Raw genomic sequence first — 21,607 nt, forward strand, 5'->3', positions numbered from 1 at the left:
TTATTATACTTACAATTTTACTGAACTACTATGATACTTGTAACAAATTGGTTATCAAACTTTAACAAAGAATAATAGACCAAAGACGATTCTATTAACTAATCCATTATCTTACACAACATTTGCTATACAGTTAAGCTACCTTTTTCTACACAACACAACCTTTCTGCAATCTTCATATCATCACCATCAAAATCAGACAGGCATTGTAGGATTAGGTTTCAAAAATGTAGGCTTACGTTTGGACGGCGGGAGAGCGAAGCGGCCGTCGGAGCAGCCACTGGAAAGGTCGCAAGAACTGCGCCCTCTTCTTCCTCCAGATCCAGATCGCAGCGTTGTATTGCTCGTTTCTGACCTTCCGAGTCGCAGCCCTCCAGTCGTACTTCTCCATCTCCGCACGTGCTGCCTTGCCGATGGTTTCCCGGAGTTGTTGGTCGTGCAGAAGAGGTTTGAGTTTGCTCAAGCAGTCGTCAATGTCTCCGGGGTTGTACAGGTAGCCCGTGCTTCCCTGCTGCTCTTGGGAGATGATGTCCGGGATTCCTCCGGCACGAGCAGCCACGACGGGAAGCCCAGACGACATGGCCTCCAAGACGACGAACCCCAGAGTCTCCGACTCTGAGGGCATGACGAAGATATCTCCACTAGCATATGCTTGTGAGAGCTCTTCTCCTTGTAGCATCCCAGTGAATATTGCAGGCATGCTGTGGAAAATCTGCTCCAGCTCCGCCCTAGACAGGCCAAATTAATCATCAAAATTGGACGGCAAATTGTATTCATCGTGTACTTGTGTCTAAAACTCACCTGTATGGCCCGTCTCCGATGAAGGCTATTCGAGCTTCTGGCAGCCGGTCCATGACACTGTTTCAGGAACGAGATCTCCGATGTCAATGCATGGCACCTTCCAAAACAATTCTGGCAGATAACAAGAAACTACCTTTTCAAGAAATCCAAATTCTTCTCGACTCCAAGACGCCCTACGTGAACTATCAACGGTCGGTCTGGTTCTCCATTGCTTGTTTATAAAGAATAAACAACCAATCATCACGACTCAAACTGACAAAAATTAATTAAGATCATAGTCATAGACAGCGTACATACCTCAATCTTAGTCTCATTTCATGGGAGCGAAAGCGGGGGTTGAAGCTCTCGGAATCAACACCCTTGTTCCAGAGCCGTATTCTGTTAGCTGATAGTTTTCAAATTCAAGAAACAAAGTTTTACTTCAAAAACAGAGATGAGTGACAAAAGATCCTAATCTCAAATAGGAGATTTATCAGTCCGACTGAAGAAAGATGATAAACCGCACCTGCTGTCACTCTCGCTGCTTCTAGATCATTTGCAATAGCAACCGAAGGCACCAGTGTAAGATCAGCAGCCCTATGCAGAAATTCTTGCAACATATAATCCAATCGTTATTATGATCCACGAACAACGTGACAAAATTGAGGGAGGTAATAACGTAGATTAAATTAACATACTTAGAACCAACCACATTGGTGTTACCAACCAACTGAAAGTGTATCTTGGGATATATCTGCACTATACAAACTTACAAATTAGCACAGCATCCACATTTCATGAATGTGAACAGACATTACAAAAAGATGAAACCAAATGATATCTCGATTATATTTTTATCTACACATTATAACATCCATTTATGAAATATATAGTACACCAAGTGGCTATTTTTGCAGTACTACACTGATTAACACATATCACCAAACAGTTCAAAAAAGTGTAGTACATAAATATTTAATGTACTGCATATTAAAAAAAATACCAACATTCAGCTATATTACAATGTAATTTAAAATTGTTCAGATATTCACATCAATAAACTATATTTTTCTCTATAATATGTTTATTTGACCAATGGCTGTGGTTACTATTTGAAATAAGCCGTATATAACAGGACTGTTGCCTACCTATTGGTGAATGGGGTTATATTGTAAATATAGCTTTGATTTACTAAAAATATGGTTGGAGTTTTGACATAGATCTCCACAAAGCCAAACAGCCAAAATCTACCAACATCAAACATAAAGATGAGAAGAGAAGATGTCAAAGAGATCTGAGACATAAATCATACACAGGAATATGGGTGTGATATGACATCACTATTGGTACGGATAGTAATTTCGCAATGAGGAGAGCACCGAACACCTGCAGTGGAAACAATTCAATGCAGTTTATGTATCTTAACTTGTCTCAACAGCAAAAGTGTAAACCTTGAGTATCAAAGAGGGTTAGAGGGGTAAAACAACAAGGTTATTGAATATACCATAATTCCAGGGGATGATGCGTGTATGATATCAGGCTTGAATGTTGCAACCGCTGAGATTATTCTTGGGCTAAGTGCTAGTGACAAAGGCACATTCCGGTACCAGGGAAGAGGAAAGCTGCCAGGACATCGTTCAATCAGATCAAGGCACTCAAAACCAGAATATTTTTTTTTCTTTTTTTTTGTCAAAATGAGACGAGTTGAGACTTGAGACTAATTTATGTATGACAATTATTAATGTCGTATTATTACTGAAAAAGAAAGAACCAAATGCTCACCTTCTAGATCCAATCAATTTAGCTCCATAAAACTCTTCAGGCAGTCCTTCATGGGTCGTTACAACCATGACCTGTTTGTCGAACACCAAAATAGTGGAAATTTTAGAAGCAATCATTTTGTAACCACATACACGGCCATCTAAATCTTTTTTTGAATTTCAAAGTCCACTCAGTTTATCGGCCTGATTATGTAGGGTATTAGCTCCTAAAATATATCGATATAGAATTTGCCAAACTTTGCAGAGCTTATTTGGCACAAATTTTTCCTCCCAACTCAGGTTCTGAAATTGATCAAAATGAATAACAACATACCTCATCACCCATTTCGCGCAAGTATTTAATGAAATTCTGGAACCTATTTTTATATCCAGAGACATAACTGCATATAATCCCAAAATATGAGTAAGTTACTGGTCATCGAAGTAGTATAACAATTGAGCAACATTTCCAAAATAATTGGACTTTAATCAAGCTAACATTTGGTTTTCGGAACAGAGGTTAAAGCCAAAACCATTACAATGACAGCATAACATTCTTAGCTTTATTTGGAAGTAATCAATCCAACATATGCAAAGACAGAACATATAAGTTTGTGAATTTAGAAGACTAGTATCTTATCAAATCGCATATCAGAAAATGCTAAACATCCCAAGGTAATCAGACTAATAGAATCTCTTGCAGCATGAACTTTAGACATAAGAATCCAAATGAGATTACCTCTTCAGCATCAAGGTACAACCAAAACGACGAATGCATTCAGCTAGTAAATAACAAGCATCTTAAACTCATAACATCTAAACAGAAAGCAAACTGCCAAAAAGAGTTCAAAAAATCAAGCTATTAATTTAGCACTGTTTTCTTATTTTCAGGATATGAAACAGCAACTTGAAAAGGTAATTCATCACAATGCATGGAAATTTCCCAATTTCATCAGCCAGACAGACATTTCATCGAACAGATTGAATGCATCATAGATGGGCACAATCAAGAACCAAGAACTTAATCACCCACGAAAATGGAGATGGCTCAACAAAGAGGGCGATGCGCCTAGGCCTCGAATTGGCCTCTTTCTCAGGAGGAGTAGGAGAAATATCCTCTTCCTCTCCTTCATTATGCTCCCTAATTGTTACATTGCTGCTGCTACCTTCATTATTAGATGATCTCACTCTCATAATTCTCAATTCAGCACTACTCCTAAGCCTTGTATGCTGCAAAGATCGAGCATTTACACAATTTAGAGTGATGGGCTTTCTTTTTCTGGATGCACAAGACCGAGAAACTCCGGAATTGAAGAGTGGGGGTAGGAGTGAGTAAGAAGAGGAAGTGGGGAGGGAGAGAGAAGAATTGGGCATGGTGAGATTAAAATTATTCTGGGGTTCTTTGTTGATGTGCTCTTTGTAGTCAATCAGTGAGAGTGGAGCTTGGATATTTTCGGTGCGTGTTTGAGAGTGAGAGAGAGAGGAATGTGAGACATCTCAAGGCATATTCTTTGCTCTGAGGTGCTGAGTATATCCGGAAGATAACTGTTTTTCTATTCAACGGTTTTTCGGGATGTTTTGGAGAATATTCAAAATATTGGGGTCTATATGATATTATTGCTTTTATGATTTTCAAGATTTTTATTTTTTTTAATGGAAAATATTCAAACTTGTTTTAGTTTTCAATCCATTTTTTTTTCATATACAATTCACAGTTAAAATTTGATTTTCTTAGTTTAATTTAATATCTAGGGTTTGTTTGCACTGATTTCATTTTCAAATCTAGAATCTGTCTGTTTTATTGGACACATATTTTCAACGTGATAATATGGGCCTCTGGCACTCAAAACTAAATCGGCCTGTATTTGTTTTGTCCATAAAGAATGTACGTACTTTTTCTTACATAATTTACTCAGAATATATTTTATATTTACAAAATCAATAGCTCATAATCTTAATCCAATATTGTCTATTGGTCATGTTCCAATATAAAGCTCGAAATCCTGAAAACAAACCCAGCATAAACTAACAACCTCTAAGCCAATGAACAAAAATATCTCTATGTTCACCATTTTGAAGAACCATTTTGACTCGGTATGGATTTTAAGAATTAATTGACTTTGTGATAAAAAAATAAATGGAGAAAGTAAGTTGAATGTGGAACTCATTTTTAGCATTAATTTTATAATAGATTATGAGCGTAAAAGACTACTGAAATGTAGGGTCCGTACATCAAAAATGGAAAAAAGTAAATAGTTCTTTAAACGGTGGATAACTCAAAATGGTAAATAATTCGTTAATGGTGGACAGACGAAATATCATTTATCTCATCAAGGCTATTTCTAAAAGAAAGTGCAATAACTCCAAGGCAGCAAAGGTTTACATAAATTCAATCTGAATACCAAAACAGATAACACCACACAAAGAGAGAGAGAGAGAGCAGCAAAGAACATGTTCATAGCCTTCAAATCAGACTCTGATATTACTAAAATCTTGTGCAAATGAAGTGGTGAGTTTAGAATGGGAAATTGAGGCACCAGCTTATAATTCACGAACAAAGACGTACATTTAACTTCACTTTACATTACAAAACATTAGCTAGACTTTAAATATGATTAAATTTTATGACATATTTTGTGACACAAATAATAGCTAACCATTTATAATGTGTCACTATGCATTTCTAATTTTTCAAAAATTATGTGACAATTGGACCTTGTGTTACAGTGGTTGGTTTTTTTATTAGGTTATTGAAATACAAAGTATAAAATCTGCATTTGGCTGAATCAAATTCAGCTATTGAATGTTCTTTTCAATCAGTGGCGGATCCAGGACCCGAAAATGGCGGGGGCGGAACTTATATTTAAATATTAAATATTTAATTTAATATTATTTTTAATAATAAAATAAATAAATATTATATTAATATTTAAGTAGCACTAACTTCATTAATAAAATATAAACATGCTTCAGCTTGCAAATATGTATTATTCATTTTAAAATAAAAAAATATATAAATATAAACATGCTTTAGCTTGCAAATATGTATTATTCATTTTAAAATATAAAATTATTGTAAATATGTGTACATTTTAAATCACTGTAAATATTATATACAAAAGTGATATAAGTAGAGCACTAAATATTTATATTTCAAAAATATTTAAAATGTTTATTTTGTTACATAGAGAATAATTAAGATGCATGGATCAAATTATAAGTACTATAGGATAAAAAAGACTTTAACACAAGATTAAAAATGATTTTAACTAAAGAATAAATATAACAACATAATATATGCAACTTAGTAAAAGTTTAGATTACATAAAGTATTTAAAGGTATTATTTTGATAATAAGAAGAAATATGAATGGATAAAATAAAAAATGAAAAATGAAAAAAAATATATTTTTGTTGAGGATTGAACCCTAGACATCTTAGTTAAAAATCCAACAAACAAACCATTGAACTACTACATTTTATATGACATTTATTGAAAATAAAAATATTTCTACACTCTACGGAGGGGGCGGATATGCTATTTTCGGCTTGATTCAATGAAAAATTTAGGCTCTCCGGACGGTCGGGTAGGGGCGACCGCCCCCACCTGCCCCCCGGATCCGCCACTGTTTTCAATGACCTTCAAATTACTGATAAAAATATTATACTATTATTATACAAGATTAAGATCATATGCTGACATATAATTCGCACTATCGATATACAATAATAGCAAAAATAAATAAATTCATGATAATGTCTACCTATGTCATGATAATGTCCCTTTAGTGTTATGACCTACACCATTCAGAAAATAAATTTAAAAAGAATTTATTTCCTTTAATTTTCACTGTCTAAAACTGCACAACCATAATGAAGTTACAGTTATCATCCTGTTCAACCAAATGTTAAATGAGGCAGAAAATTCCAGTCAAAAGGAAATTTCCCATTCAAACATAAACATTAATTCCAATGCAGAGGAGGACATTAATGTTTGTGATTCAAGGTAGATAAAGGTAACAAAAGATGAAATATGGGCACACATAAAGTTGCTGAATCATGGTCCCAAAATTTCAAAATAAATACTATCAACAAAAGACAATATTTTTATGGCTTATATTTTGATACTAGTAATTAATAACAAAAGCAAATAAATTGATTCTCTTGCACCTGATTTTTCAAGTAGTAATATATTTCTCTTGTGTCATTTGCAAGTTTTATTATGATATGATCATATGAATGAGATTATTCAACGCACACTTTGAATAGCTACAAACTTACCTCTTAGGAGTAATAATTAGAATGATAAATTGTCGAAAAATCATGAAGTTTGATATTTATCAACAAAACACCATCATTTTATTTATGAATACGACGACACAGTTTAACATGATGGCGATGACGTCTAAACATGATTTTTGGCTTCCATATCACTTCCTACAATTTTACAAAAATAATCTATCTACAGTAATTGAGAACAAATCCAAACTCACCAATATATTTCTCTAACATATTCCCTAATTTAAAATAGCAATAAAATAAGATTAATTATGATACATGAGACAGAAAGAAGGGTATCTCTTGGCTTTCACCCAAATCCCATTCATCACTTTTTTTTGCCCTATTGTGATGGTAATATAGTGAAATAAAGGTGACATACTAAATGTATTGTTGCTCTCAAGGGCCCCTCCATATTCTCTTTTCTTTTGACCGCAAAAACTCGCATATTACCAAAGATTTCCTAATCTCTTGTGAGTAAAATTTGTACTAGTATATTTATATTTGTAGGTAAGAAAACAATGCATGTATGAAAACGTAGCACCAACGTCTAAGGTAAAATTCAAACAATCTTACCGTGGAGTTACTTCTACTCTAAAACTAATCGTATGCTAGGGACTGAAGTGAAAGTATCTCTTTCATATCCCACGTTAATTTGTGAAGCAAGTAACTAATTTTAAACTCAATAACACACATTCAAAATAAACTAGCTAGGGATCCCATACTTTGTGATGGTGTTTAGTTGTTAAAAAGTCTTTCTAAGAAGAAAAAAAAAGTAGAAAAGTCCTTATATTTGTTTATGTAGTCTAGAATGTTATCATGCATACGTTAAAAACTATTAAGTCAAAGTTTTCTATATGCAAATTTAATAATATTGAGTATCATTGCACATCGATATTTTTGGTCTATTGTAAAATTACGATGTACATAGTATCAAAATGAAGGTATATCAAACTAAGATAGTATATTGAAATGTAAGTAACAATATGAAATTAAACTAAGATAGTAGGTATATTGAATGTAAGTAAAAAGTGAAATTTATGTATAACTTAGATATATAGATAAGGTAAGGTATGGTGATTTTAGAAGTTCAAGGAGTACTTTTCTAGTCAACAACCTTAATCCACCCTTTGTCTTTATTTCTAATTTACCTTTTTCATTTAGTAATTCTTTTTCCTCACATATTTTCTCCAATAAATACCACTCCCTATTTCACCATTGTCTCCTCTTTTTCATATCTCTCTCTCTCTCTCTTTACACAAAGACAGTTAAGATGATGATGAGTAGAAGAGTGTGTGTGAACCAGGGTGGCAAAGTAGGCGAAGAAAAGAAGAAGGTGATGATGAAGACATGGGCGTTTAAAGGGTTGTTCAAGTTCATCGGAGAAAAGGTATCGAGAGCTCTGCCGGCGGCGGCGGGGAGGCGGAGGTGCTCGTGCAAAGTGTCTTCGTCGGCGAGTTTGGGGAGGTCTCGATCATATGCGGAAACGCTTGATGATTCCAGGAGGGCTGAAGCCATTGAAGACTGCATCGAGTTCTTCAACTCTTCTTCTTCTTCTTTGCAAAGATCTAATTCACTTTCCAGCTCTTGCTAGAGAGTAGAGATCATACTACTACTACTTATGTAAGAAAATCAAATAGAGACGAAAAATAATGTTTTGTTTTTCTTTAGAATATTCTCAAGATGTGTATTTGTGCTTTGATTACGCATGGACAGGATAACTTCTAGTTTTCTACTTTGATAGCCTCGATGAAATATTATTTGTTTCATGATTTTTCAAATATAAAATGAACGAATTAAGTTGAAATTAAGAAAACTATTTGACTATGACCAATCATAATAAACAGTTGTCCCTCCATCCCAATCCCAATCCCAATATATATATAGCTGAGTCATATTTCTTCTGGGTACTATATAATGGAGTGATGTTGATTGTAAAACTATTTTTTGAATTGATGGTCTTTGTTGGTCCGGACCGGGAGCTATTAATTATTTAAATAGAAAAAGCTTGTGTTGGGATATCAACACATCATGTATTGTTATAATTAATTAACTAATAGTTATTGTTATTTTAAATTTATTTCTTAGTTGGAAGTAGTAATTCCACAAAAAAAAGTTGTAATTCGATTTACTAATCCATAATTTGAGCACGGCCGTCCACAATTTGCTATGTGCTCCACTAATTAATCATTGAAAAATCACAATTATTTCTCAGACTTCAAATAAAGTTGGAATATCTTTATCTTTTTAGTTGATGGGAGTCCACAGGCACTACTTTTACTGCGCTCCGATCCCCTTTAGAGACATCTAATAAAACTGGAACGATACAAAGAGAACTAGCATAGCTCTCGACTCTTGCGCACATATGTCATACATAAAACGAAAAATGATACATATAACATTAGCATGACTCGTATTAAGTTAATACTTCTCTATCGTAAGGCTGTTTATCCACCATCAAGAGGCCATCCCCAAGGGGCTAAAATCTTCAAAAGGTTGACAATACTAATAAGTTACATGTGATAGTACAAAATTTCCAGATAATATCAAGAATCACTTCCTAATTTGAACCCATCATACAGAAACCACTTGTATTTGCATAATTGCATGTATATTTTCATCTAACAAAGATGGTTTCTCATGGATCAAGGGAAAGTTTTTCAAGACCTTGAACTCCATGGCAGGAAGCCTTCTTCATCTCCAGAGCTCGCTTGTACGGGGGCGCAATAGGAGGTTGTACAGGATCTAAGCTCTGGTACGACCCATCTGCACGCTTGGGAAGTGGATATGAACGATCTGAATCGAACCCATTGAGGTCACCACACGCCAAAAATGGGATATACACCTTGTTAGGCCCTTCAAGCCACCCGCTGCTGCAATCTGTTTGCAAAATTTATGGTCAGAGAATACGTTACAGGACAAATAAAATACTCCACGAAGCTACTCTTTGAGGTGCTGGCTTTTCACAACATGGAAATTACGGCAGTTTATTCCTCTCCAAGAATCGCAAGTATATGCGTGTGTGTAGACTGTAGAGTTCCATTCTAAAGTACTATAATCATCCTACCTTTGTCACTTATTAGCATCTTCGTTTTCAATTTAGAAAGGGTTGATCATAGTTGTATCCTCAACCAGCGTTTCTCAAAAAAAGTTATCAAACCTTTTCAATTAAAAAACCCCCAATGTTGAAAAAGTTCAGGCATGATACAATCCAGTGATGAAATGATGAACCACTTCACTAGATTCTTAGGAGGATTCTTAAATAGCAGCAACAAAAATCCGCGTATGAAACACCTAAGAATCCGGTGAGGTATTCATCGTTCTGTTTCCGGATTCTGTAATATATGGTATAAATTGAACTTTTACACTTTTGGAAAACACTGAAAGTTGGGACACAAACTATGATCAACCCAAAAAAATGGCATCAGAATTACCTAGATCGTCAGCACCAGAAGGACTACCAATTTTCTCCAGGAGAAGATGCAAATCTTTGTGGTTGAATCCATCAGGAGGCGAGTAATTCTCACATACCACAAAAGCCTCTGTACAAGGAAACGAGTAAGGCATTCAAATAGCACGAAGATGCACGAATTATGCTTATACATATGGAGTCTATTTCAATTACCTATGCTTGAATTGCGACTGCTTTTTGGCTTTGCAAATGTTACTTCCGTGAAAAATAATTTCAACTGTCAGGAAGGGGCAAAACAGAGGAGAATTATTTAGCATGCCACATGGTTTACCGTTTACATAAAAAGCTATTCATTTAAAAAAAATGAAACAAAAATTGTATCATAGATAATAGTTAACATGCTGGACATCATTATTCTCTGAAATGTTAACAATTCCAGATTCCATAATGACAATTGATAGGAAGGTCAGAGTAGAGCTGAAAAATATGAAAAAGAAAATTAAAGGATCGGACGTCAGTAAAGGAATCAGGAGAACAGATTACTAATAAACTAACACAATAGATTTGTGAGCTATACAAGTATAACCCACCTGACAGTAAAGGAGACTAGTATCTTTCCCTCGAAATACTTTTGCGATAAACTTTCCACCTCTCTTAAGTATGTGTGTAACTATTGTCAACGCCTGCGAGTATGTTTGGGAATCCTCACATCAGAGTATGGCTTGAAAATAAAAATCTTATGTATAGAAGAGTTTACGAGCAAAGAGACATTAAGGAACTTGCATACACCATATTATAGTAAACATGTAGAATACATTGCAAGTGAAAAGGAAAACTGACTAAACGCATTTGTTCCATTTTTCATGATTACTATTCAAATTAAGCTTCCCATCACAAATATTGTTCATATTTACTAACAATAAAATTCATAGGATTTCAATTTGCAAATAAACACAAATACTGCTGTTTCAGAAAGAAATGCATGCCAAAATCTCCAGTATAGCAAACAAAAGATAATAATACTAACCGCCAATATGAGTTGGGACTGAACAAATTCATCCATGTCATGTAGGCCAGTTACTGAAATATGGAGAGGAAACAGGTTTATTGATGGATGATAATCATAATAGCGGAATATGTGTAGAAGGAAGTCTAAGTTGATCGTTCGACCAACCATCAGGTGCTCCATCACACACGACAAGATCGGCCTTGCCTCCATCAAAATGTCTGATGACCTAAGATTGAGAAACAATGGAATGTTGGAATGAGGTCCTACATGCATGTGATGTGATTGAAAAATGAAGAATCTTAATGCTATAATGGGCATATTAATATGACAAAAATACTATTAATATAGAACTTTAGATTTTGGGGTTTAGGACCCATACAAATAGACCAAGTAAATTCATATTGTTCATGTGATAGCAGAAATGAACAAGAAAAACAATGAATAAGTGCATTAAGTTTCTATGCTTCTCAAGGACTATAAGCAGGAATATTTGAGATAACATCTACATGGATGATAAAAAAAATTGAAAAAAGTAAGATTTATAAGTTATGTGGGTGAGGCCATTGCACAAGGCTACTTTGACTGGTAGTTCCTACTTCTTGCTTAATCAGACCTTGCAAATATTTGTTATTCCCCGAATTCCAATTTGCATTTTATCATTAGTTAGGAAAGCGAAATTTAAAAGTTGAATCCCATAACTATTCATGATTCAAAGTAAGGAATAATCTATGGATGGCCTCGAGAAATAGCAATCACAAAAGAAGTAAAGATTAATCTCATGCACAAGCTCAACAACATATAGTCCGATAGATCAGGAAGAAAATGCACACCGTTTCAGCAGTGCGAGCATTGGTAATATCCCCTTGAACTTGAATAACACCTTCTATTGGAGCCATAGGCTGGAGATCGATTGCGACAATAAGTGGTAGATCACTATCACTGCAAAGTTATTAAGACGACAAAATACTCATCGTTAGACACCAGTTAAAGCAGTTGATTAGATATTCGAATTACATATTGAGAGTTGAATCAAGGATCAGTGGGACTACAAACACGGAGGGTGAGTTTTATGAGCACAGTGTCTATACAGAACTAATATGTGTAAAATATTGATTAAATCATCCCAACACAAAAATGAGCGCAATAGTAAGAAAATACACTGTTCAGGCATACTTGGAATTAGGTGAGAGCTTTGCTGGAAGATAAAGATTTCGACTCAAAACCTGGACAGAAGACAAGGCATGCAAGGTTCAGTGAAAGGGAATAAAAATGCAAGAATCGCCCAGAAAAAAAAACAAAAGGAAAGTAAAGCAATTATAAGATCTACTGAAAATAAACTACAATACACATTCAATAAAGTGTAAATCGTTGATAGATAATGCTTAGGATTGTATAGTTTTGATAGAATTCAATAGCCTTGAGAAGTTGGGGAAGAAGGAAGCTTTTGAAGTCGTATTAAATAAGTAAGCAAAATAAAAGATATCGCATCAGCATAACTTCAGAACACAAATCATATTAACGAAAGAGAAAAATTTCAAACAACTTACATATCATATCAAAGAAATGAACAACAAATGCACACGAACACAAATTCTCTGTCAAAGCATTCCCAGTCCCACTCAGAGTAAACTCATCCATACCCTTGGGAGTTATGTAGTTCCAGAACAAATAGTTTGAACTTTAAGCCTCTGATAAATCACCATTTGAACAACTTTTGAATAGACGTAACAGCATCACAAATATGGCAAGCACAAACGTCTTTATATTTTCTCTCAACATATATGAGTGCTACCAGCACTAAGAAATTCATATATCCCATCAGCATCTAACTTTTAATAAACTCATCAGCGAGTTACAGATACCTGACTCCAGCTCCCTGGTGCTGCGCACAAATCTACTACTCGCTTCACCCCTGTATATTAACATCACATTATCATTTACTTGGATATAACATACTCCCTCCGTCCACGAGACTCTTGTCTACATTATTCTCTCTCTTACTTTTCCATTTCTACACTTTAACTATTTATTATCATTTTTATAAAACAAGTGCAAAAAACTAAATGGGACTCCTATTCGTGGACGGACGAAGTATTTATGAAACTGCACCAGTTAATCAAACAAAGATAAGTGAACATGCCGAATGTATTGAAAGATCAATCCAGTGCCTACAAACCTTCGAATATGTTAAATTCCTCATCAATCTGTAGCAGTTTGAAGGCGCTCCGAGCACGCCATCCTTCCTCTTTGGCTTTCCTATAGTAAATATCCTGAAAAAAATCCAATCAACCCAATCAAACAAAATCCAAGATAGGCAACGCATCACTTATATTATATAGTAGTATTAAAAAAGAAAAAAAAGAAAAAAAAAAAAGAGAAACGTTAGCAAGAAAATGGATAGGAACTGAATTTACCCTTTTATCTCTCGACGCTTTCCCCATTGCTTTCAATTGAGCTATTTCCTGGCAGCAAAACTTCCTGAATAAAAGCTGAGAACTTCACTCCTGAAACTAGGATTTCCTGAATAAAAGCAGGAAAACAAAAACAAATCAAAATTGAAGCTTTTTTTAAGTCAGTAATTTTTTCAAACAGTTTATGCGCATACAGAACAAATTCATTCAGTTATGTTTCCTTTAGCTCAGAAGCCACGTATGCCTTCCAGATCAACCACAAATATACCCAACAAACCTAAATCTCATTGCAAGTAAAACTCAATTGCTTTGTAGTATCATAAAATTGCCATTTACATGTATAATATACAAGCATCCAAATTCGGAAAAAAAAACTTCTAACGAGAAGCTCTCAATTGTCAAGTCGCAGATAACCTAGAAGTTTTGGACGTGGACGACGATGGCGGCGAGAAATTCCGAGCGACGGAGACGGGATGGAGGCGAGACAGAAACAGCCTTAAAGACAGTACTAGTATAATGTAATACTTTTCTTGGGCCGAAATTTTTAAGCCCGGTATGAAATGAAAATGGGCCTTATTTTTAGGCCACTAAATTTGTGATAAATTTTAGGATATTAACATTTTGGGGAAAATTACATAATTAATACAAAAAATGTTTCATAATTATTTTATTTCAATATATTTTTTTATATATATTTAAACCTCGTTAATTCTTTGTCTACGTGGAGTACAATAGATCTTATTTTGGTACAAAAATTTTCATCATTGTTTCATATTTTATACTACATCATATAGGTAAACGCTTGACGCTCAAACAAATATTGACGGAATGTATTAAATTGAAACTGTGGATGAAACTTTTTGTATAAGTTATGCATACTTATACTTATGTAGTACCAATATGAAACAACTGTGAAATATTTTGTTTGAATTGTGTAATTATCGATTTTGGGCATAATATTTGTGAACAAGTACTTCATTCATCCACCACATACCAAAAATAATTTTATTGGTGGACGATATGTGTTTTGTTTTAATGCGAAAATGGTGAAGCATGTGAGAATGAGATAAATTGAAAAAATTAGAAGAATATGTTTAGGGACCAAGCCTCATTATTTTATTTTTTCTAAAATGCAAACAAAATAAGATTTAGCACTCTTCATTTTTTTTTTCTTCACGTTTATTCTGTTTTTTTTTTAATAAAGAATCGGAAGTATGCTATTAGCAGTCCAATAACTCATCTTTTCGGTGATTTACTGATTCAAATTGATTGAACCTATAAAATATGATTAATTATGGAGAAGTCAATGTCATCAATTACATCTCTTGTGTTTCTTCACATTTATTAGTTACATTTATTAGTTGCACAATGCACATGCCTAAGCCGGAAGGCTTGGACTAGGATTTTCGTGGCATAATCGAAAGATAATAAATATTGTGGAGTAGTTAATATGGTGTACTTAATATACATTTTCATTTTTCTTAAAAAAAATATTTGGTTCCATTTAAAATGTGATCTTACAAGCATAAAATTTCAACACGTGATGCCGTAATCCTAAATTACTTCAAACCATAACTCAGATCCAAAAATAAAGTTTAATTACAAAATATACAAAGGTTAAATATTCGGATCCAATGAGAGTGAGATTCACGAATTCCCAATTTGTCATCGGATATGGCTATGAACTTGAATCCGAATGCTTGACCCGATTGGAAGACCCTGACCCGTTTGATGTATGATTGATACAAGTCATGAATTCATGGTGTTTAAGCTTTGAGGCTGGAAAACAAAGAAGAAAATGTATGGCTGAAATTAGGTAATCAATTCATCGAATAGTTGGCGAACCACGTGGGATTCATTAATAACCTATGTAAATAATTCATTTTTGTGAGATTTTTTTTTGGATTGGTTGAGCGATACATTAATATGCTTAAAGTATTTACCAACGTATATTCAAAAATCTTAGTTTTTTCTTATTTTATTATTGGAGTGTTTGTTTTTTTAAGAATGGATAGTCATCAAGAACTATGCCTATATTTTTGAATTATCGACTTAGATCAGTTAATAAAAAAAATACTAGCAAGTATTATGTTGCACGAATTTTTTGGTATGGGTTTGGAAACGGTTTTCATGTTGGATTTTGAATTGTTGATTTTAACAAATTAAATTGTAGTTATTAAAATTATAAATAAAGACTCGTAAAAAAAATTCTAACTATTTTTAGTTAATTCATGATGTTTTCAACACATGAATTATTCTCCCCAGTATGATTAAAGGACATTATTTCAATTATTAGTCTCCAAAATTGATAGCATTTCACATTCAACCATTGAACCGAATTAATAAAGATTTTCTCAAAATAGATTAATTGACCATACATGTGACAAATAAATGTTATATTTAATTTATAGAGACATTAATGCACACACCCTGGAATTTGTTGCAACTAACTATTCATTCTGATTTATTAGTGAGAGCATATATTGTAAGTGTAACGAATAATTTTAGAAAAGTTAATGCCTATATATGTTTCAAGAAAATAAATATATTCACTACAGAAATTCTCATGAATTATAAAAAAAATGTCAATTAAAGTCATGGACAGACAATTCATCAAAAACATCACAAAAAAAAACACTTTAGCTAAATATATTCTAGTCCGTATAATTTAACCGATAGTATTTTCTATAGTTCTAACTTTTTTGGTTAAAGTGCAATAATTATAATTTAATATAACTTTATAAATCAAAACCTTTTAATTCAAAAAAAAATTGAAATTTAAAATACTAATATTCTATGCATCACTATATACATCATCCATATAATATGTGAGTAGTGGACATAGATCAAAACCAAAATATCAAACTAAAAACATATACGTGTGTGTCATGAAGATAGGAAACATTAAGAACATTAATCTACCTTGATCGGGTAACAGTGATATCAATTAACAAACAATAATTAAGTAGGTTTAAGTTTAACACTATACAAAGTGCAATTATGGAATTTTTCCTTTTAAATTGGTACACTAATTGTACATTGCGTAACTAATTAATGTGGATAAATAAATTGCGAGAGATCACTATTACGTAATTAATTGCACTAACGCCTACAACGCGTGACAGCCTCAATTCTTTAGTCGATACAATTAAATTATATTAGCATTTATACCAAGTCTAACAACCCCTACTATTGGAAAAGTAAAAAATAATTTAAGACATAATATTCGAAGTTCATCTATTATAAGAATAAGGTTGTACTTAGCGTCTACCAAAGCACGATTCTGCGTACTTAGCATCAACGCATGGTCAGTCGACGGGCAGTGGCGTACTTATGCACGACGGCCTTAAACGGCTAGTTGGATTTTTATTATTAAATTCATTTCTTACGCATAAATATACCTACTTCACACACTTTCAACCGCACTTCTACATTTTATTCTTAATCTTTCTTTACTCTTTCTATTCTTTCAATTTTATCTTTCAATGGATCCCAAAGAATATAAAAAATAATTCAAAAATCATATTCAAAGTCTTGAAGTTGATCCACGCAATCTATATCATTTGGTCTATCTTCCCATTCAATATATTTTCAAAAGTAGCACAACTATTTTCCAATAAAGCTAATGAATATAAATAGTGTTAAGTACTTATATTTTCACGTGACATAGATGCAGTGAATAGAGATACAAATGATAGTAAATAATAGGACAATTAAATAATTTTTTGAAAAAATCATGCACCGAAATGACATTTCTCTTTTAAATATAAGTTAGTAAAGTGTTGCAAACGCACAATAATGTAGCTGAGAGAGTTGTTGAGGAAGTTGAATACACTATGTTGCTATTCATTTAATAAATCAATCTAATTTTTTTAACAAATAATTTTTTCTATATTGCTAATGTATAATACTCCACCTATTATTACGATTATAACTCTATGTGCTATTTACAATTCTTTGTATAAAACTGTAATTTACAATTAGAACGTATACCATACATACATGGAGGAGCATATACACGAATATTATTGAAATATAGTATAAAGTAAATTAAACAAATTACAACAAACTTTGCTAAGAACCTAGAGCTCGAACATCCATTTGCATATTTGTCAATCTATCGTAATTTGTGTTCGAGTACATGGTTCTTTAAATAATAAACTAAGAAACTCCACAACTAAACAATTCAAATACATATCATTCACTTATTTTCTTTCGAATCTTTTTCCTTGTCGGAACGGACCCTCCCATCTGTTCCGGCCATCATCAAATACTTATCCTTTCGGGTCAAACTGGTGCACTCGAACCCGAGCGCACCACCCAAAACCCTTTGAATATAATTCGCAACCTCAATTGCCGACCTCCCGCCTCTAATTGTGAGCTCCGGAGGCAATTGGTTCAAAAACGTGATCTCAAAACTAGGTCTAGGGTTCATGTAAACGAAATACGGGTCAAGTAACTTGAATCCCCGTGTCGTTGTCCCATAAAACACGCTTTGCTTCACGTTAATTGCAACGGGCACGATTCTGTCACTCAATTCGGCAAATAGTGCGCTGAACCGCAAGAGGAAAGACTCTCTACAAGTGGTTCCCTCGGGGCAAATCACTAAATCTCCCTCCTCCAACAAACGCTTTATGTTATCGGCGTCCTTTTGGCGCTCTCGCGACAATGCGACTGCTTTGATGGGTGAAATGAACTCAGAGAACTTACTTATGCTATAAGTTACACAACTAATCTTACGGCCAAGTGCCACTGCAACGACCACCGGATCAAGGATGGTCCGGTGATTGCAGACAAAAAGGACCCCACCACCGTTACCTGGTGTGGGTGGCGGGGGTGGGTTTCCCTTCACAATGAGCTTGATACCTAGAAGCTTGTAGATGTACCACACAATTTTTTCGGGAAGAGGGATAGTGAGATAAACTCTCATAAGAGACAAGACGAAGCTAATCGGCAACCAAAGAAATGTGACAAGTGCGACGAGTGGCGTCGGCCGCTGGACTAGGCGGCCCTCGTGAAAAATGACCGGAGATAGAAGCTTCTCTCTTGGTAGGGGTTCGGTTCTAGTCCTTGGCACCATGTATGCCTCCTGCATAATTCACACAAAATTATTAAATCAAAATTGAAATTCTATTACAAGATATTTTGTTACATTTCTATAACAAATTGCCTATGCACATTGAAAAATATACACATGGACATGGGGTTCGCTTAAATCTTTTAATGATACGAAAATGAATTGAATCTCTATCACTACTTTGGTGTACAATTAATGAACATGGGTCCGAATTATGTGGGTTATAGGAAAGATATTACTTTTGGATAAAAAGTTGAAGTAAATATGATTGGTGTATATTAATTACATACCATCCCTTTTTAGCCAAAAGATATAAATACAATTATAATAATTTACCACTAGGTATTGACAGCAAGGAAGATTTAAATGGAATTAAAATCAAATGCTTTTCAACCACTAGCCTAACTTCACAATTCATATAGCTAGTTAGAATAGCCAATTTATCAAATTCAAATAAACATTATTTTATATCACATATAAATATACATCGAACACATTTTTTACGTGTTACAAAATGCTTAACCCAAATAAATACTCCTATTGAGTAGCAAAATATCAGGTTGAAAATAGAAATAGTTTTAAGCCGATAAATTTACAATTACAAAATACACGACCAAGCATTCACCAGTCATACACGCAAAGGTAAATCACACAAAAACAACGAAAATACACGAAAGATCGGAAAACCAATCTACACGTGCAAATAACAATTGTGTAATATATAAAATGAAGTGATTATTGCTACCTTGCATTTGGACATGAAATGGCGATCACTCTCCCTGTCTCCAAGTCCCAAATCAGGCAAATTTGAACCAAATTCTTGGACAAGAGCCATTTCCTTAAATTTTCCTACAATAACTCCCGGTTTCTTAACAAGTCCCGAGGCACGGCCCCATTTTGTGATATCCAACTCTGTTCCAACAATCTTATCTGCCCCAAAATAGTTCTTGCAAAAGTGTTCAACCATGATTCTTGGAGTGGATGTAAGGATGTACCTCTTTCCAAACGAATTGAACACCTCCCACGTCTCCGAATTCACGTCCCCCGCGTAGAATTTGGGGGGGACGGACTTGGAAACGAGCTCAACGTCTCGGATCCTCAGCCCCGCGAACGAGATGAAGATGAAGATGCGGATGGCAACCGATTCGGAGATGAAGAGATTGACGAGGTACACAACTGGGACGGATGCGAGTAGGATTAGGGCGCGGAGGACACTTCCGGCCTCGAGGGCCATGAGCATGAAGTAGGGGAAGGCATCCCTAGACCGCAGGAGGGTGCCGTCTAGGGTTGCCACCACGGTGTCGTTTGGTCGACCCTTCGTCGTGTATTTCGACGTTGGGTCGAAATGCCGACGAGCATGCATTTTTTATTTTATTTTTTGGTGGGGAGAGTGTGGTTGAGGAGTTTGATTGTTTGGATCAATATGTGTGAGGTTGTTGTGTAGCTAAGAAGGGATTTAAATAGAGTTGGCCAACATGGGCTCACTAAAGTAGTTGGTGGCATTAAGACTAGGGTTTGGCATGTGGTTGAGAGAGAGAATCTAAAATAAAGTGTGTTTTTTTTCTATTTTTATGCATATTATGAATATGTAAATTTTTTCCTATTTTGAATCCTTTGGGGTGATTTACCAATGTTTAAACACATGATTTACCATGGTTCACTGTTTAAAAACTACTACTTACCAAGAGACAAATTCGTCGATGGATCATGTTACCGACGGATTACCGATGTATTTCATCTTCCAATGAAAAATATTACCAACAGATATCGGCGTTAGAAAATCATCGACAGAAAATGCCGTCGGCAAATCATCGTCAATATCGGGCTTTACAATATCACTGATGATATGCTGTTGGAAAAATATCATGATTTTGTCGGTAATTAACAATAATATTAAGTTGTTGGTGATAAAGCATGTTTTTTTTCAGTGATTCTGAAAAAAAATAATGAGTCAATATTTGATTCGCAGTATGCTAAATATTGTTGATGATCGAGAAACATGACTCTGACTCTAGAAAATAAAGTCTACAAAGCCATAATTATATTGTAATTAAATATTTAAGGTCATAATTCAAAATTTCGAGAAAAACAGTAAACATGTTAAATGCCTAAAAAGGGGTAAATTTATTGGCATCGATTAATAATGTTATGTTGCTCAAAATAAATTCGTTGGCACAGCTCATGTTGTCTCCTATTTTTCTTGCTACCAATTAAAAGCTTCACCAAAAAAAAGAATGAAAAGTCTGACAAGTCACAGTAATTTTACAATTCACATAAGTTAAAATTTATATGTCTGTGAGTCTGGGAGTTTTGTTGCATAGTATGTCATCTAAGGTAATTTCACTATATTAATGTATGGAGTATATTAGTAGTATATGTTGGGTACAGATAGATGTCCTGTGCATATTTATTTTTCAATAATTAAATGTTCTCACTTCTTTTATGTTTGTATTTAGTGCATACATTTTAATTAGCTATTTCAAACTCAACATAAGATTGATAGCTCGTTATTTATTTCCTTTTCCCTCAAAATTTATAATTTATTGTCCTTGTTAGAGGTGCAATAAATTTATTTCCATGATAATACCATGGTACGTCCTAATTCTATTAGAGTGCTTGGACTTTTATATTATGGTGAATTATTTGAATTGGGCCAAACTTTTTCCTATAACGTGAATAATTTGAACTGTACCAAACTTTTTCCAACTTTATTAAGTTCAATTTGGGCTTCTTTTGCAAATTTGGAATAGCTTATTTAATGTTTGAGATATTAACACTAGTATGTAGTTTAACGTCAAGTTTTTATTAAATATTTTTGGGCCCCTAAATTATATTTTGATCTAGTTTGTCTGTTAAGTATTAACGGACCCTTATTGTGGTT

The 21,607-nt window shown here is 34.1% G+C and overlaps 3 protein-coding genes across 4 annotated transcripts; all 3 read right to left on the reverse strand.

The window, feature by feature from the left end:
- Window positions 1–75: 75 nt before the first annotated feature.
- Window positions 76–4,069, reverse strand: LOC121785081 (sulfoquinovosyl transferase SQD2-like). Its single transcript, XM_042183429.1, has 11 exons — window positions 3,574–4,069; window positions 2,875–2,941; window positions 2,563–2,633; window positions 2,285–2,402; window positions 2,093–2,166; window positions 1,479–1,534; window positions 1,307–1,390; window positions 1,099–1,186; window positions 935–1,012; window positions 802–858; window positions 76–728 (listed from the first exon to the last, which is right to left on the reverse strand). Exons 1-11 carry the CDS (start codon window positions 3,912–3,914, stop codon window positions 236–238), a joined length of 1,527 nt encoding a protein of 508 aa, XP_042039363.1. The 5' UTR covers window positions 3,915–4,069; the 3' UTR covers window positions 76–235.
- Window positions 4,070–9,188: 5,119 nt separating this feature from the next.
- Window positions 9,189–14,179, reverse strand: LOC121785083 (putative tRNA (cytidine(32)/guanosine(34)-2'-O)-methyltransferase). Of its 2 annotated transcripts, none has more exons than XM_042183436.1 (12): window positions 14,064–14,179; window positions 13,653–13,758; window positions 13,415–13,508; window positions 13,101–13,150; window positions 12,412–12,461; window positions 12,069–12,177; window positions 11,404–11,464; window positions 11,257–11,309; window positions 10,820–10,912; window positions 10,443–10,506; window positions 10,252–10,359; window positions 9,189–9,697 (listed from the first exon to the last, which is right to left on the reverse strand). In XM_042183436.1, the coding sequence occupies exons 2-12, from the start codon at window positions 13,677–13,679 to the stop codon at window positions 9,456–9,458; spliced, it is 951 nt and encodes a 316-aa protein (XP_042039370.1). In that variant the 5' UTR covers window positions 13,680–13,758; window positions 14,064–14,179; the 3' UTR covers window positions 9,189–9,455. The 2 variants fall into 2 exon arrangements, with proteins under 2 accessions (XP_042039370.1, XP_042039378.1); XM_042183444.1 differs by having other exon boundaries at window positions 13,986–14,122.
- Window positions 14,180–17,664: 3,485 nt separating this feature from the next.
- On the reverse strand, window positions 17,665–20,188 carry LOC121763942 (glycerol-3-phosphate 2-O-acyltransferase 6-like). Its single transcript, XM_042160037.1, has 2 exons — window positions 19,472–20,188; window positions 17,665–18,738 (listed from the first exon to the last, which is right to left on the reverse strand). Exons 1-2 carry the CDS (start codon window positions 20,087–20,089, stop codon window positions 17,851–17,853), a joined length of 1,506 nt encoding a protein of 501 aa, XP_042015971.1. The 5' UTR covers window positions 20,090–20,188; the 3' UTR covers window positions 17,665–17,850.
- Window positions 20,189–21,607: the final 1,419 nt, after the last annotated feature.

The sequence above is a fragment of the Salvia splendens genome, chromosome 2 (assembly GCF_004379255.2).
Source record: "Salvia splendens isolate huo1 chromosome 2, SspV2, whole genome shotgun sequence".
Classification (NCBI taxonomy): domain Eukaryota; kingdom Viridiplantae; phylum Streptophyta; class Magnoliopsida; order Lamiales; family Lamiaceae; genus Salvia; species Salvia splendens.